Here is a 13,135-nt window from a genome sequence, read left to right as displayed (position 1 = left end):
GTTACATGTGTGCATTTAGAAAAATGTCCTCCGTAAGTCCCAATGAAAGGGAACAGGTAGGTTACAAATAGTATGTACTGTATAATTCCATTTCTGTAAATATATATTTACCTCTTCTGTGGTTTTTTTTTTAAAGTATAGTTGACACACAGTGTTAGTTTCAGGGGTACAACTCAGTGATTTGACAAGTTTTACACATTTATTTTTTAAATTTAAAGATTTTATTTATTTATAAGTAATCTCTACACCCATCATGGGGCTCGAACTTACAACTGAGATCAAGAGTCGCATGCTCTACACACACTGAACCAGCCAGGCACACCTATGCTTTTTTTTTTTTTTTTTTTTTTAATCTGAAAGAATATAGAGTAAAAAGTTAACAGAATTTTTTTCTGAGGAATAAAATTGGACAAATTTTCACTCTCTGGATGTTGTTAAAATTTTTATCCAGTTGTAATAGAGGATTTATTATCCAACTACAATACATATTTTCATGAGGGGGAAGAAGGTCATTGGTTTTATTTTAAGTTTTATTTGTGTATTTTGAGAGAGAGAGAGAGAAAAAGAGAAAGCATGCAAGGGGCGGTGTGTGTGAGACAGAGAATTTGAGAGAGAGAATCTGAAGCAGGCTCCGCACTGTCGGTGTGCTGAAGAGGCAGTGCTCCATCTCAGGATGGTGAGATCATGACCAAGGTCATTGTTAATATTTGCCAGAGAACCTACCAGAAGCTTGACTGCAGTGGGTTGAGGAGTAAGGAGATGCTGGGACATTGTTTTTCCAGGGAGCTCGTCCATACATACAAAAGAGAAGTGGGCTAATAGAGAGTCCCTGGTAGAAAGAGGAAGTTATTTTTGAGAATGGACAGGCTTGGGGTGCCTGGGTGGCTCAGTTGGTTAAGTGTGTCTGATTCGTGGTTTCAGCTCAGGTCATGATCTCATGGTTCATGGGTTCCAGCCCTGCATCAGGTTCTGTGCTGACAGTGCAGAGCCTGCCTGGGATTCTCTCTCTCTCTCTCTCACAATAAAGAAATAAACTTAAAAAAAAAAAAATAGGCTTGAACATTCACGGAGACAAGGGGGAAGAGTGGAATAGAGAGGAGAAAGGAGTTTGAGGGGGAGGGAGACGTCTGTGGGCAGGTCTCAGAAGATCAGGTAGAAGACTTAATCTTGAGCTAGAAAAGGGATTGCCTTTGAGAAAGGCAACCAGTCCTCTTCTCAAGGATTTAAATTCTGCCTCATGGGAAAATGAGATGATGCATTTTTTTTTTCTTAATTAAAAACTATCATGTAGACAGAGTGAAAAAAATGAGTTATGGGGCTGAATCAGTGCTAGGGGGATTTAAAAAGGGGGAAATGACTCTCTCCTTTGGGGGTGGGGAGTTCACCCAGAGAAGGGAGCTGGTGTCAGAAAGGAACTCTGGCCATAGCTGGTCCTGGCTCTCTGTGTCTCCACTGAGAGCCCCTCAGCTCTGCTCATACCAGGAACGTACTGTGACACGTCAGGACCAGCAAGGAAATCTTGCGGCTGGCCCAGGCCAGGGACATCCTAGCATTTTTCGGTGTAGTCAGAATTTTGCTCCCCAAAAAGACCTGGGAGCCCAAAGACCTGGGGTGTAGAGTGGCCAGATCTCCTGCTTAAGAACACACCCTCTTTCCTTCCCCGCCAAGGTTTGGAAGCACAATAGAAAGCTGGAGGCCAGAGATGGTTGCCGTGAACCACGAAAACTTGCAGAGCGCCTGGCGGTAGGTGACTGTCAGAGGCACCTGCTGTGTCTCAGGGCGGCCTCTGCGGTGCTGTTTTCTCTGTCCCCCTCTCCACCAGAATCCCTGACCTCCCTCTGGGTCCTCATGGCCAGCGCCCTCAGCAAGGCCCTCCTTGCCTCCTAGTTGGGCCCTGACTCTGCAGTGTCACGGCAGCAGGAACGTCCTCAGCGCCCTGCGGAAGGCTGTGGAAGTGGATTTCAAGGACAAAGACGGTCACCAATCTCAGGGCATCTACCTCTTCACGGGGGGCATCCCTGACCAGGATGTGGTGGGTAGGGCTCGTCCTGGGCATCCTTCCTGACCCCACATCTTCCCCTAGGTGGACGCCTAGCGATGGGTTTCCCCAGCATGATTTTCCAAACTAGATTTATTTATTTATTTATTTATTTATTTATTTGTTTGTTTTTAATTTATTTTATTTATTTTATTTATTTTTTAAAGTTTATTATTTTAAACTTTTTTTAAGTTTATATTTTGAGAGAGAGAGAGAGCAGGGAAGGGGCAGAGAGAGAGAGGGAGAGAGAGAATCCCAAGCAGACTCCACAAACCGTGAGATCACGACCTGGGCCGAAACCAAGAGTCAGACATGTAACCGACTGAGCCTCCCAGGGCCCCCCCCTCCAAAGTAGATTTTAATGTGCAGAAAAGTCACCTGGGGATGTTGTGAAAATGCAGACCTTGTTCCCGAAGGCCTGGCCTGGGACCTGAGAGTCTGCCTTCCTGTTGAGCTCCCGGGAGACATCCATGCTTCTGGTCCCTAGACCACACTCGGCATGGCCAGGCTCTCAGATCCACCCCCCTGGCCTTACCTATTAAGACAGAGAAATTGTGGCCCAAGCTCAGTTATCCTTCTGTCCTCAGCGTCTAGTACTAGACCAGGCACACAACAGGCCCTGAAGAAAGAGGATTAGGCTCAACTGACCTGAAACCAGTCGCTATAGGAGCCCTCAGCTGTGGGGCCTTCCTGCCCTCTCTCCCTTCACAGCCCATGCTCAGCGCCTACATGGCTGAGGCCTGTGGGGGCTGCGATCTCCAGCTGAACATATGTCTCTTCTACGTGGGCGAGCCCCAGATGGACATCATGCCCCCTGCCCGCTATGCCAGCCGCACCGACACAGCCGCCGCCTACCGGGAGATCACCCAGGCCACGGCCGGACGTTTCCACTGGTTTGGAGACACAGGTGCGTGAACGAGTGTTGGCAGGCCCCTGCACCTCTTTCCTTCCAGAAAGTTGTCTCGGTACCAACATAGCTCCCTGTGCCATAGATATGTTCCAGAAAAAGGGCGTGTGAAAATCACGTTTGAAAAAGCAGAATTCCTATTCTAGGGATGGATGGTGGTGAAGATTGCAAGATAATATGAACATACTTAATGCCAATGAACTGTACCCTTAAAACATGGTTAAAATGGTAAATTTTATGGTAAGCATATTTTATCACAATTTTTTAGAGGAAAAAAGGGGGGAAAAAAGCAAGCCTACTTAAAAATATTTTATTTACTTACTTATTCAGTGATTTATTTTTAAGTAAGCTCCATGCCCAGTGTGGGGATTGAACTCATGACCCTGAAATCAAGAGTTGCACAGATCTTCCTACTGACGCAGCCAGGTGCCCTGACTTAAAAATATGTTAAGGCCAATATAGGGTCTTAACCAAGGACAAGGCATTTGTAAAGAAATGACAAGACAGGGGCGCCTGGGTGGCTGAATCGGTTGAGCATCCGACTTCAGCTCAGGTCATGATCTCGCAGTTCGTGGGTTTAAGCCCCGCATCGGGCTTTGTGCTGACAGCTCAGAGCCTGGAGCCTACTTTGGATTCAGTGTCTCCTTCTCTCTCTGTTCCTCCCCTGCTCACGCTCTGTCTCTCTCTCTCTGTGTCTCTCTCAAAGATAAATAAAGATTAAAAAAAAATTAAAAAAAAAAAAAAGAAATGACAAGACAAAGGAAAGGGGGTTAGGCTGTTAGGGGCGGTAGACTGTGGGAAGGCAAACAGAAGGAGGGGACTAACATAAGGTCAGGGTTGTTTGTTGTTTCCGGTGCTTTTCCTCCTCTTCCTGGCAAGGCAGAGGGAGACACCCTAAAATGGAAATTTACATCCTGCTCCTAGGCAAATGGAGGTGGGAGGAGGGTAGAGAACTCTTTGACTGTTTCTCAACTGTCTTCAGCTCAAAATAATCCTATGCCAAAGTGGCATATTTTGGGATGGCATGCATATTCTGATCCCCTACAACTATCACAAAAAAAGAAATTGTTGGGGTGCCTGGGTGGCTCAGTCAGTTGAGAGTCCAACTCTTGATTTCAGCTCAGGCCATTATCTCAGTGTTTGTCGGATCAAGCCAGCTCTGTGCTGACAGCATGGAGCCTGCTTGGGATTCTCCCTCTCCCTCTCCCTCTCTCTCTGCCCCTTCCCCACTTGTGCCTACCTCTCTCTCTCAAAATAATTAAATAAACTTAAAAAAAAAAAGTACTCACAGTCTAGGATGCCTGCCTGGGTCAGTCAGTAGAGCATGCAACTCTTGATATCTATGGCATGAGCTGAAACCCCACATTGGGCCTAGAGCCTAGTTAAAAATGAATAAATAAATTAGGTTTAAAAAAAAAAGTGCAGGGGCACCTGGGTGGCTCAGTCGGTTGAGAGTCCGACTTCGGCTCAGGTCATGATCTCACAGTGCGTGGGTTCGAGCCCTGCATCAGGCTCTGTGCTGACAGCTCGGAGCCTGGAGCCTGCTTCGGGTTCTGTGTCTCCCTCTCTCTCTGCCCCTCCCCCACTCACGCTCTGTCTCTCTCTCTCTCTCTTTCCCTCTCTCTCTCTCTCTCAAAAATAAATAAACACTTTAAAAAAAAAGTGCTAACTTTCTCTTTTCTAAAGTGACATAAATTTTCTTTTTTCTTTTTTTTTTAAAGTCTTATTTATTCATTTTTGAGAAAGAGAGAGAGAGCCAGCGAGCTCAAGCGGGGGAGGGGCAGAAAGAGAGAGAGAATCCCAAACAGGCTTTGTGCTGTCAGTGCAGAGCCTGACATGGGGCTTGATCTCATGAAATCTGAGACCATGAACTGACCCAAAATCAAGAGTTGGACACTTAACCAACTGAACCACCCAGATGCCCATAAGTTTTCTTTTTTAAAATATACTTTTAAGTATGTTAGATACACATTATGATGATCATTTCACAATATATATAAATATTCATGTATATAACAAAATGATTTGTTGTACACATGAAACTAATATCATGTCATATTATGTGATACATTATGTCAATAATATATGTCTCAATTACATATATACATATATATGCTTTTAAGTAACAAAAGCAATAATACAGATAATGGATTAGGTGGTATGGAGATAAGGCAAAATCATGACCGGGACACAGGAGTGATTGAGGCTCAGGACCCACTAGTACATTCCACCCTCTCTGATTTAGAAACGAAGAAATGACTCCCAAGGACATGAGTTACCTGTGGTACAAAATCAGTGGCATAGCTGGGGCTGGAACCCTGGGGCCCTGTTTCCCAGCTCTTTCCATGAAAAGCATTGGGCATATACATAGAAGTTATTGTCGGTGATGATTGCTAATAACAGGACACACTTCTAGAATAGTTATCATATGCCAGACACAGTTCCAAGCATTTTGCATGTATTAGTATTGATTCCTCACAATGATCCTCTGAAGTAGGTTATCCCCATTTTACAGATGGGAAAGCTGAGACAGAATCCAAAAGCACGTGGTTAGTAAGTGGTGGAACCAGGACTTGAACCCAGGCAGGCCAACTTCAGAGTCTGTCTTCTTAGTCATTACGTTCCAGTCCCTCTCAAATAAGTCACCAATATTCACTACAGACACTAGATAGTTTAATCCCAAGGTGGGTCTTCTTATTCACTGGAATAGCGGGACCATCACCCCTAACCCATCCTTCCTCTGGGTGAAGGCAGTCAGCTGGGTGCAAGCCACTGGGTCCCGGGGCCGGCCCCACTACTGGTAACTTCAATGTACCTGCCCATCCCCTTCACCACTGGGTGGGGCTGTGGGGGTGGGGGTTGGGGGACCTGGTCAGCACAGCCCATCAGGACCCCTTCCTGCCCCTTGGGCTCAGGTCACCTCCACACAGCCCTCATGTAAAGAGATATGGACGCTCTCCATGATCTACACCCCTCCACCATGCTCACGATGTGCCTTGCTTCCAGGTATTTACGAAAGCGATGACATCAATGCCATCGTGTCTGAGATGGAAAAGGCTCTCAACTACTCCCAAAAGGTATGCCTTACGTGTGGGCAAACGACTGTCCTCTATTTGTGCCCTGCGGCTGCCATATAAAGTACCACAAATTAGGCGGCTTAAAGCAATAGACATTTATTCTCTCACCGTTTCAGAGGCTAGAAGTCTGCGATTAAGGTGGTAGAAGAGCCATACTCCTTCTGAGGTCTCTGAGTAGAATCCCTCTGTAGCCCTTCCTAGCTGCCAGTGCTGGTTGGTGTTGAAAAAAATTGCACAGGGGGCACCTGGCTGGCTCAGTAGGTTAAGCGTCCGACTTGGGCTCAGGTCAGGATCTCACAGTTCATGGGTTTAAGCCCCGCGTCGGGCTCTGTGCTGATAGCTCAGAGCCTGGAGCTTGCTTTAGATCCTGTGTCTCTTTCCCTCTCTGCCCCTCCTCTGCTTGCGCTCTGTCTTTCTCTGTCTCTCAAAAGTGAATAAACATTAAAAAAATTTTTTTAATAAAAAATTTTTAATAAAAATAAAAATTAAATTAAAAATTGCACTGGATACTTGTTAAAAATGGCAAGGAAGGGGGGCACCTGGGTGGCTCAGTCAGTTAAGTGTCCAACTCTTGATATCGGCTCAGGTCATGATCTTGTGGTTCGTGAGTTCAAGCCCTTCATTGGGCTCTATGCTGACATCTCAGAGCCTGGAGCCTGCTTCAGATTCTGTGTCTGCCTCTCCCTCTCTTCCCCTCCCCACCTCTCTCTCTCTGAAAAATAAACAAACATTAAATTTTTTTTTTTAAATAGCACTTGCCCTAAAAGCATAGTTGGCATGCTTTCTTGGCACGAGGGTTTGGGACCCCCAGGGAATTAACTAGCCCAGTGCCTGAGGGATCCCACACCCTACATACATGGGACTTACAATTAATAGTTTTGATCCACAGTGCTTATGGCCCCAGAAACAGGAGCCCAGAGGTGCCAATGGACCCAGTCTCTCCTGCTGTGTGTGTGTGTGTGTGTGTGTGTGTGTGTGTGTGTGTGTGTTTTGTGCATGTGCACTCTGTCTGTCTGTCCCCTGCTTGGAGGCACACCGTGGCTGGGGTGCTGCTAACCCGCCCAGTCCCCATTGCAGTGTGCCTTACTGGTGTCCTCACTGAAGAACCAGTCTGGGAAAGAAGTGGAAAGCTCAGCCCTCCTGAAAGAAAAACCAAAGATGTTCAAGCAAAGAAGTCAGCCCAGGAAACTCTATTCTTCCAAGCCCACAGCTCCCTCGGTGGCCAGAATGGTTTGACTCCCCTCCCTAATAACACAGCGTGGATTTTGTTGCCACCTTGTCTCCTGGTCTTTCCTAGATCTTAAAATGACCCAGGCCACTCTCCCAGACCCCAGGGCCAGCAGGGTGGGGGCAGGGTGCTCAGTGGTCAATGTCCCTGGGGTACCTCCAGCTCCGCCTCTTCTGGGGGATCTGCTTCTCAGCTCTGGGGGCATCTCTGGCCTCCTCTCCACCCACCTTTGGCTCTGCCTGGCTATCTCAGCTTGATTCCTGTGCCGGGTACTAAGGACTCCACGGAATTGGCACCCACTGTTACATCTGATGGCTGTAAGGCAGGAGGGCTTATCCTGGAGGGTCTGTTTGGGCAAAGGGTATCTAATGGGCTCCTGCTGCCATGGGAGCCACTGCTGCCCAAGGCTTAGCAGGGGCCTGATAGGACCCTGAGGGTAGACCTGTGCCTGCTAGGGCCTTATCCCCGTCACAGCCGATCCAACCTGTCCTACCTAAAATATCCACCCCACTGCAGAAATCAGAGGGACCTCAGAATGACTCCGGACTCCACAGTGCTTGTGAGCAGAAGCAGCAAATACCTGGAGCTCTTCAGTGTTTCACTGATGGACAGATCCTTGCAAACATAATGCATTTGCAGAATGAGGGGACCAGTCCGGATCTTGTGTTCCTACTCTCAGCCCGGGGGCTGCACTTCCAGGAGGTTCTGTCCACACAGGTTCTGCCCTCATTCAAAGAATTCAAGCAGGTTCCAGGAACCAGCCAGATGCAAATTCTGGGACGAAATCCCAGAGTCGCAGGGGCTGTGTCTTGGGCCTTCGGTGCTTTCCGAGCCGATTCAGAGTGAAGAGGCTTGGGTTGTGCCAAGGCCTCCAAAGAGGCTCCTGGAATGAGGGCCAGGTAGCAGCAGCCAGGCCTTTTTCACAGCAGCTCACCCAGTGGTGTGAGCTGGTTGGTCCAAGGCCCTGGGTAACTCTGTTCAGCCATTGCCACATTGCACTTGTGCCCAGTAATGAAGGACTCCTCCCTTAAAACTGAGATGCCCAAGAAGGCACAGAAGTTACCCAAATGGTTGCTTGTCATGCTAGAGGCCCAAAAATCCCAGTCCTAGGAAGAAGGGCGGTAACTGAAACAAGTTCTGGCAAATCCCACGGGTATGCTAGCATACCCTCCCTCCCTGTTATTAAACACACACACACGCACGCACACAATTTTTCACCTCAAAACCCAGTCGCCTCTGAATCTGCTGCAGGAGATGGGGCAAACATGTCAGAGGAATCGACTCCCATAGGCCCCTCCCTGCATGGCTTCCTAACGGACAGGCTGAGACTGGGGTTTCATCCCAGAATTTGGGAAGGCAGGGGAAGGCGATGCCTCTAGGCTGGCTCCTGGAACCCGGTGGAGTTCTTTGAATGAGGGCAGTGCCCATGTGGGCAGAACCTTCCAGAAACACAGCCCCTGGGATGGGAGTAAGCTATACATGGTCTGGGCCTGCTACAGAGAACAGGCCACTGATAGGAAAGACGGCCTGTTTTCTAGAGCCTTAAAGATGACCGTGACAGAAAGAAGAGCTCCCCCTTGGAAGCTCTGACATGGCGGCCACTTAGTGGCAAAGCAGGCGTCCCACCAGGTAAGTGTGACCGTGCTCAGGCTGGTGGGTAGGGGGGTGGAGGGCATGGCCAAGACATGTATTAATTATAATGGTAACCAAAATGACTGATGATCATGAGTCCTTATCATGTGCTCACCCTTCTGCTAAGATTGTCCCAAGTAAAGCTTACCATAATCAGTCCTGTGTGACAGGTAATCTATTAGTTCCCAATTTCACTGATAAAGAAATTTAGGCCCAAGACTGGATAAGGATAATGACCAGTGCCAGCTGGTCATGACAGGGCCTCAGTATTTTTATTTAAGTATTCAGCTCATAGAAGCAAGACCATGTATCTTATTAATTTTTTTAAGTTTATAGAGAGGGAGGGAGGGAGGGAGGGGTAGGGGCAGAAAGAGAGGGAGAGAGAATCCCAAGCAGGCTCTGTGCTGCCAGCACAGAGCCCGATGTGGGGCTCGAACTCACGATCAGTGAGATCAAGATGCGAGCCGAGATCAAGAGTTGGATGCTTGACTGACTGAGCCACCTAGGCGCCCCCGTGTATCTTATTTCTAATGTCAAAGACATAGCAGAATGGTTCAGAGCAGAGTTATGGAGTCAGCAAGACCTGGGTAGACTCTTTGCTGTGCCCTTACGGATCCTGGGCCCCACTCACCTTGACTATAAACTGGGGCACGTTGAGGATAAGCTGATACGGGTTACGGAAAGCACTTAGTGCCACGCCTGGCACACATCGGTACTTGGTAAATGGCAGCTTTAGCTGTTGCCAATGCAGGTGAGGCCAGAAGACTTGGGGTAGTCCCCGAGGACCTCAAGGCCATCTTGGAGGCCTATTTCAAGGGCAGAGCATAGCTGAAATTGACAAGTCTTCCAGACAAGCTGGACAGCGTCACCGCATGACCCCACGAGGCTGCTCCAGTCAACAGGCCAATTTTCCTCCAGCTTCAGCCCAGCCAGTGAAAGAAGGGACCGCAGAATGGAGGAGGAAGACCAAGTGGAGAGAAGCAGAGACATCTCTCTCACTGTTTTATACGGAGACGGGGAATAACGTGGGTAAGCAGGAGGTTACACAGATGTCTGGATGGCCCTGTAACAACTGTAAGGTCAGCAGGCCCATGGGTAGGGAGACCCCTCCAGCTGTCCCAGGACGCGGGCAGCAGTGTCTCCGGAGCAGGCGTATCCTCAAACCACTCAGGTCTCCCAGTCCAGGGAAATGGGCGTGCGAGTTCTTGACACCGCTCATCCTCCATCAGAGGCAGTGTCCTCAGCTCTGAGGCTGATTGGGAAATTGGGGAGGGAGTGGAGATGAGTGTCCTCGGGTCCCTACCCGCTCCCCCCTACAATTGATTGCTGCAAAATGGTACAAGTCCCCCAGTAACGATTCACTGATGTGTAGAGAGGCGAGGTCCCAAAACTTCCCCTGATCCACCTAACAGCCTCCCTCTACCCTTCAGCAAATTGGCCTAAGGAATTTTCCAGCTGATTTGATTGACAGAGAAATTAAATGCAAAAGGAAGCCAAAGAGGGGAGTGGAGGGGAGAGGGAAGAGAGGTGCACGAGGTAACCTCACTCTGTTTCTCCTAGGCTCGGTCTACAAGAAATACCCTCAAGGAAGGGGAATACGAAAGGTTAGCTCTTCTATCCAGTTGCCCAGGAAGGATGCAGTTTGCTCAAGCCAAGAGGTATTAAGTTCTTGGAACCTGCACATACCCCTCAAGCAATAATCCCTTCCGCCAACCTTCCACTCATAGGTAGGTGGACATACTTGGACGTGGAGACGCATGTGCTCACAATGGCTGCTTAGTATGGCAGATGGGAAAAGAGTTTAAATAGACCTGTGTTGGAAACCTGGGTCTGCTGCTTCCTAGCTGAGTGACCTTGGGCAAGTCATTTAGCTACACCCAATCTCAGTGTCCCCGTTTGTAAAATGAATCCAGTTGTATATCTGCTAGGATTGATGACTAATTGAAGTATATTTTGGGTAAAGCACTTAGTGGTGTCAGAACCTTCTGGCTGCGGGCAGGACAAATCCCCCTTCTTGTTCATATCCTGAAGATACAAACATTCAATGAGAGTCTCTTTCCACAACCATTCAGTAAGAGTCTGAGCTTGGTTCTGACTGGAGCCTGACTCGATCCTGGAGCCATGCTTGATTGCCGCGAGCCTGCCCGTTCTTGTATCTCTCACCGTGACAAGGAGACAGAGATCACCCTAATTGGTTTAGAGTCTGAACTTCAGACTAGTCATGGCTTTCCACTCAAATTTTGTGGGAGAGAGTTGAAATGGCTATTGGAAAAGCAACAGCGTCCACCAGACTAGAAAGTAGCAGGTTCCCTGTTGCCGGTATTTCTCGTGCATCTCTCCCCAGTGCAGGGGAAGGAATCTGCATGCCCTGGGTGCTCCATGAAGACCTAGAAACCCCACACTGCAAACACGAGACAGATTTCAAATACAACGTTTTAATAGATGAGTCAGACCATCATTCAATTAAGCCTACATTACCCAAGATAATAGTTCTTTCTTTTATTCTAAAGTGGGTAGCAAATTATGGGCTCAAAAAACTGAGGATGGAAATCTCCAGATACATTGGTCCCAGCTGCACTCATCAGAAGTCAGCCCAGGGGCTGGCGTCAGCCAAATACTGCAACATCCTGCCCAGTATAGAGATCAATGTAAGTCATGGTTTTTGTTGCTATTGTTTCCTTTCTCCCACCTCCTGCCTGTGATCAGCTTCAAATGGCACAATGTGTTGGTGAGAACTCCATGTGAATGTACATGGCTTCTCTTCCTGCTTCTATCCAAAATTGGGACTGTTCTTGGCACATAGGGATGCAGATACTGTTGGAAGAAAAGTCAACTCCTTAGGGTGCCTGACACCATCTTCCAGAGCTAGAAGGGCTCCATGGAGTGAGAATTAGAAATAGTTGCTGAGGGGGGTGCCTGGATGGTTCAATTGGTTGATTCTTGATTTTGACTCTGGTCATGATCCCAGGTCAGCTCAGGTCATGATCCCAGAGTCGTGGGATTGAGCCCCTCATGGAGCCTGCTTAAGATTTTCTCTCTCTCCTTCTCCCTCTATTCCTTCCCCCTGCTCTTTCTCTCTCTGTCTCTAAAATAAAAATTTTATTTTATTTTTCTTTTTAATTTTTTTTAACGTTTACTTGTTTTTGAAACAGAGACAGAGCATGAACAGGGGAGGGTCAGAGAGAGGGAGACACAGAATCCGAAACAGGCTCCAGGCTCTGAGCTGTCAGCACAAAGCCCGACGCGGGGCTTGAACTCACGAACCGCGAAATCATGACCTGAGCGGAAGTCCGCGGCTTAACCGACTGAGCCACCCAGGCGCCCCTAAAATAAAAATTTTAAAAAACCACACACACACAAAATAGTTGCTGAGAATAGGGTACTGGCTGAAGAACTCAGCAGAACTCTGTACCCCAATATTGCTGATGATTCTGTTAAGATGGGGAGCATCAGGGGGTTCCCTCCTCCCCTGGTGGGGGAGTGTTTTCTAGTTTCTAGTTTGGGGATAATTTTTTCATTGCTAAAACACTGGAACAAGTAAATTTAGTACAAATGAAAAATGAATCATGCTGTTTTTGTTTTTGTTTTTGTTTTTGGAAGACCCCATTTTCTATCCTTGCCATTTTATGTGATGTTATTGATGTTAGGGGAAACTAGAAAGCCAAAAGTAGCCACCAAATGCAAAATTATTCACCAGAAGGATTTTATGGGGGTTTTATCATGCCGTCCCCTTCTCCATCTAAGGTCATCTTTTAGTTTGACATTTATGGACTTCCCATCCTACCATGAAGTGTTTTCTAATTTAAAATTTAGAGATGCTATGTTTTTTATTATTTCAGTGACCGCATGTGCCACAAAACCATCATCCCAATTCCCCTACTCCTTCTAGAATCATAAATCTAGTGGTTTGGTCAAAGAAAAAGCCTTTAAGCAAATATATATATGCCTAATAGAGGTTTTTGGAAATTATTAACCACAACCAACTAAACTATTTAAGGAGATGATGGGGATATGAAGAAAGCTGATGGGGCAAAGTTTGCCTTGGCTTGTCTTAATCCAGGGGGTAGTGAGACATATCCAGTGGACGCCCAGGGAAATGGAAGCATACATCACATGTCTGGAGAAGGTGATGAGGCGCTATGTCCAGAGGCTGCAGTGGCTGCTGTCTGGTGAGCCTGCCTGCTGTCCTGGAGGGTGGAGGGGCATGAGGAGAAGTGCAAGGTCAACCCAGGGATGAGGGTCAGTCCTTCCCA

The 13,135-nt window shown here is 47.6% G+C and overlaps 1 protein-coding gene across 1 annotated transcript in view; it reads left to right on the top strand.

The window, feature by feature from the left end:
• Nucleotides 1–13,135, top strand: part of VWA3A (von Willebrand factor A domain containing 3A) — a 71,830-nt gene that overhangs the window by 49,960 nt on the left and 8,735 nt on the right. Inside the window, 10 exon segments of the mRNA XM_045461204.1 lie at nt 1,669–1,743; nt 1,888–2,032; nt 2,750–2,945; nt 5,952–6,022; nt 7,100–7,252; nt 8,789–8,879; nt 9,801–9,911; nt 10,443–10,540; nt 11,393–11,530; nt 12,943–13,051. Coding sequence (XP_045317160.1) covers nt 1,669–1,743; nt 1,888–2,032; nt 2,750–2,945; nt 5,952–6,022; nt 7,100–7,252; nt 8,789–8,879; nt 9,801–9,911; nt 10,443–10,540; nt 11,393–11,530; nt 12,943–13,051 — 1,187 coding nt within the window.

This window comes from Leopardus geoffroyi, chromosome E3 (assembly GCF_018350155.1).
Source record: "Leopardus geoffroyi isolate Oge1 chromosome E3, O.geoffroyi_Oge1_pat1.0, whole genome shotgun sequence".
In the NCBI taxonomy this organism is placed as follows: domain Eukaryota; kingdom Metazoa; phylum Chordata; class Mammalia; order Carnivora; family Felidae; genus Leopardus; species Leopardus geoffroyi.
This window is presented reverse-complemented; position numbering and strand designations above follow the sequence as displayed.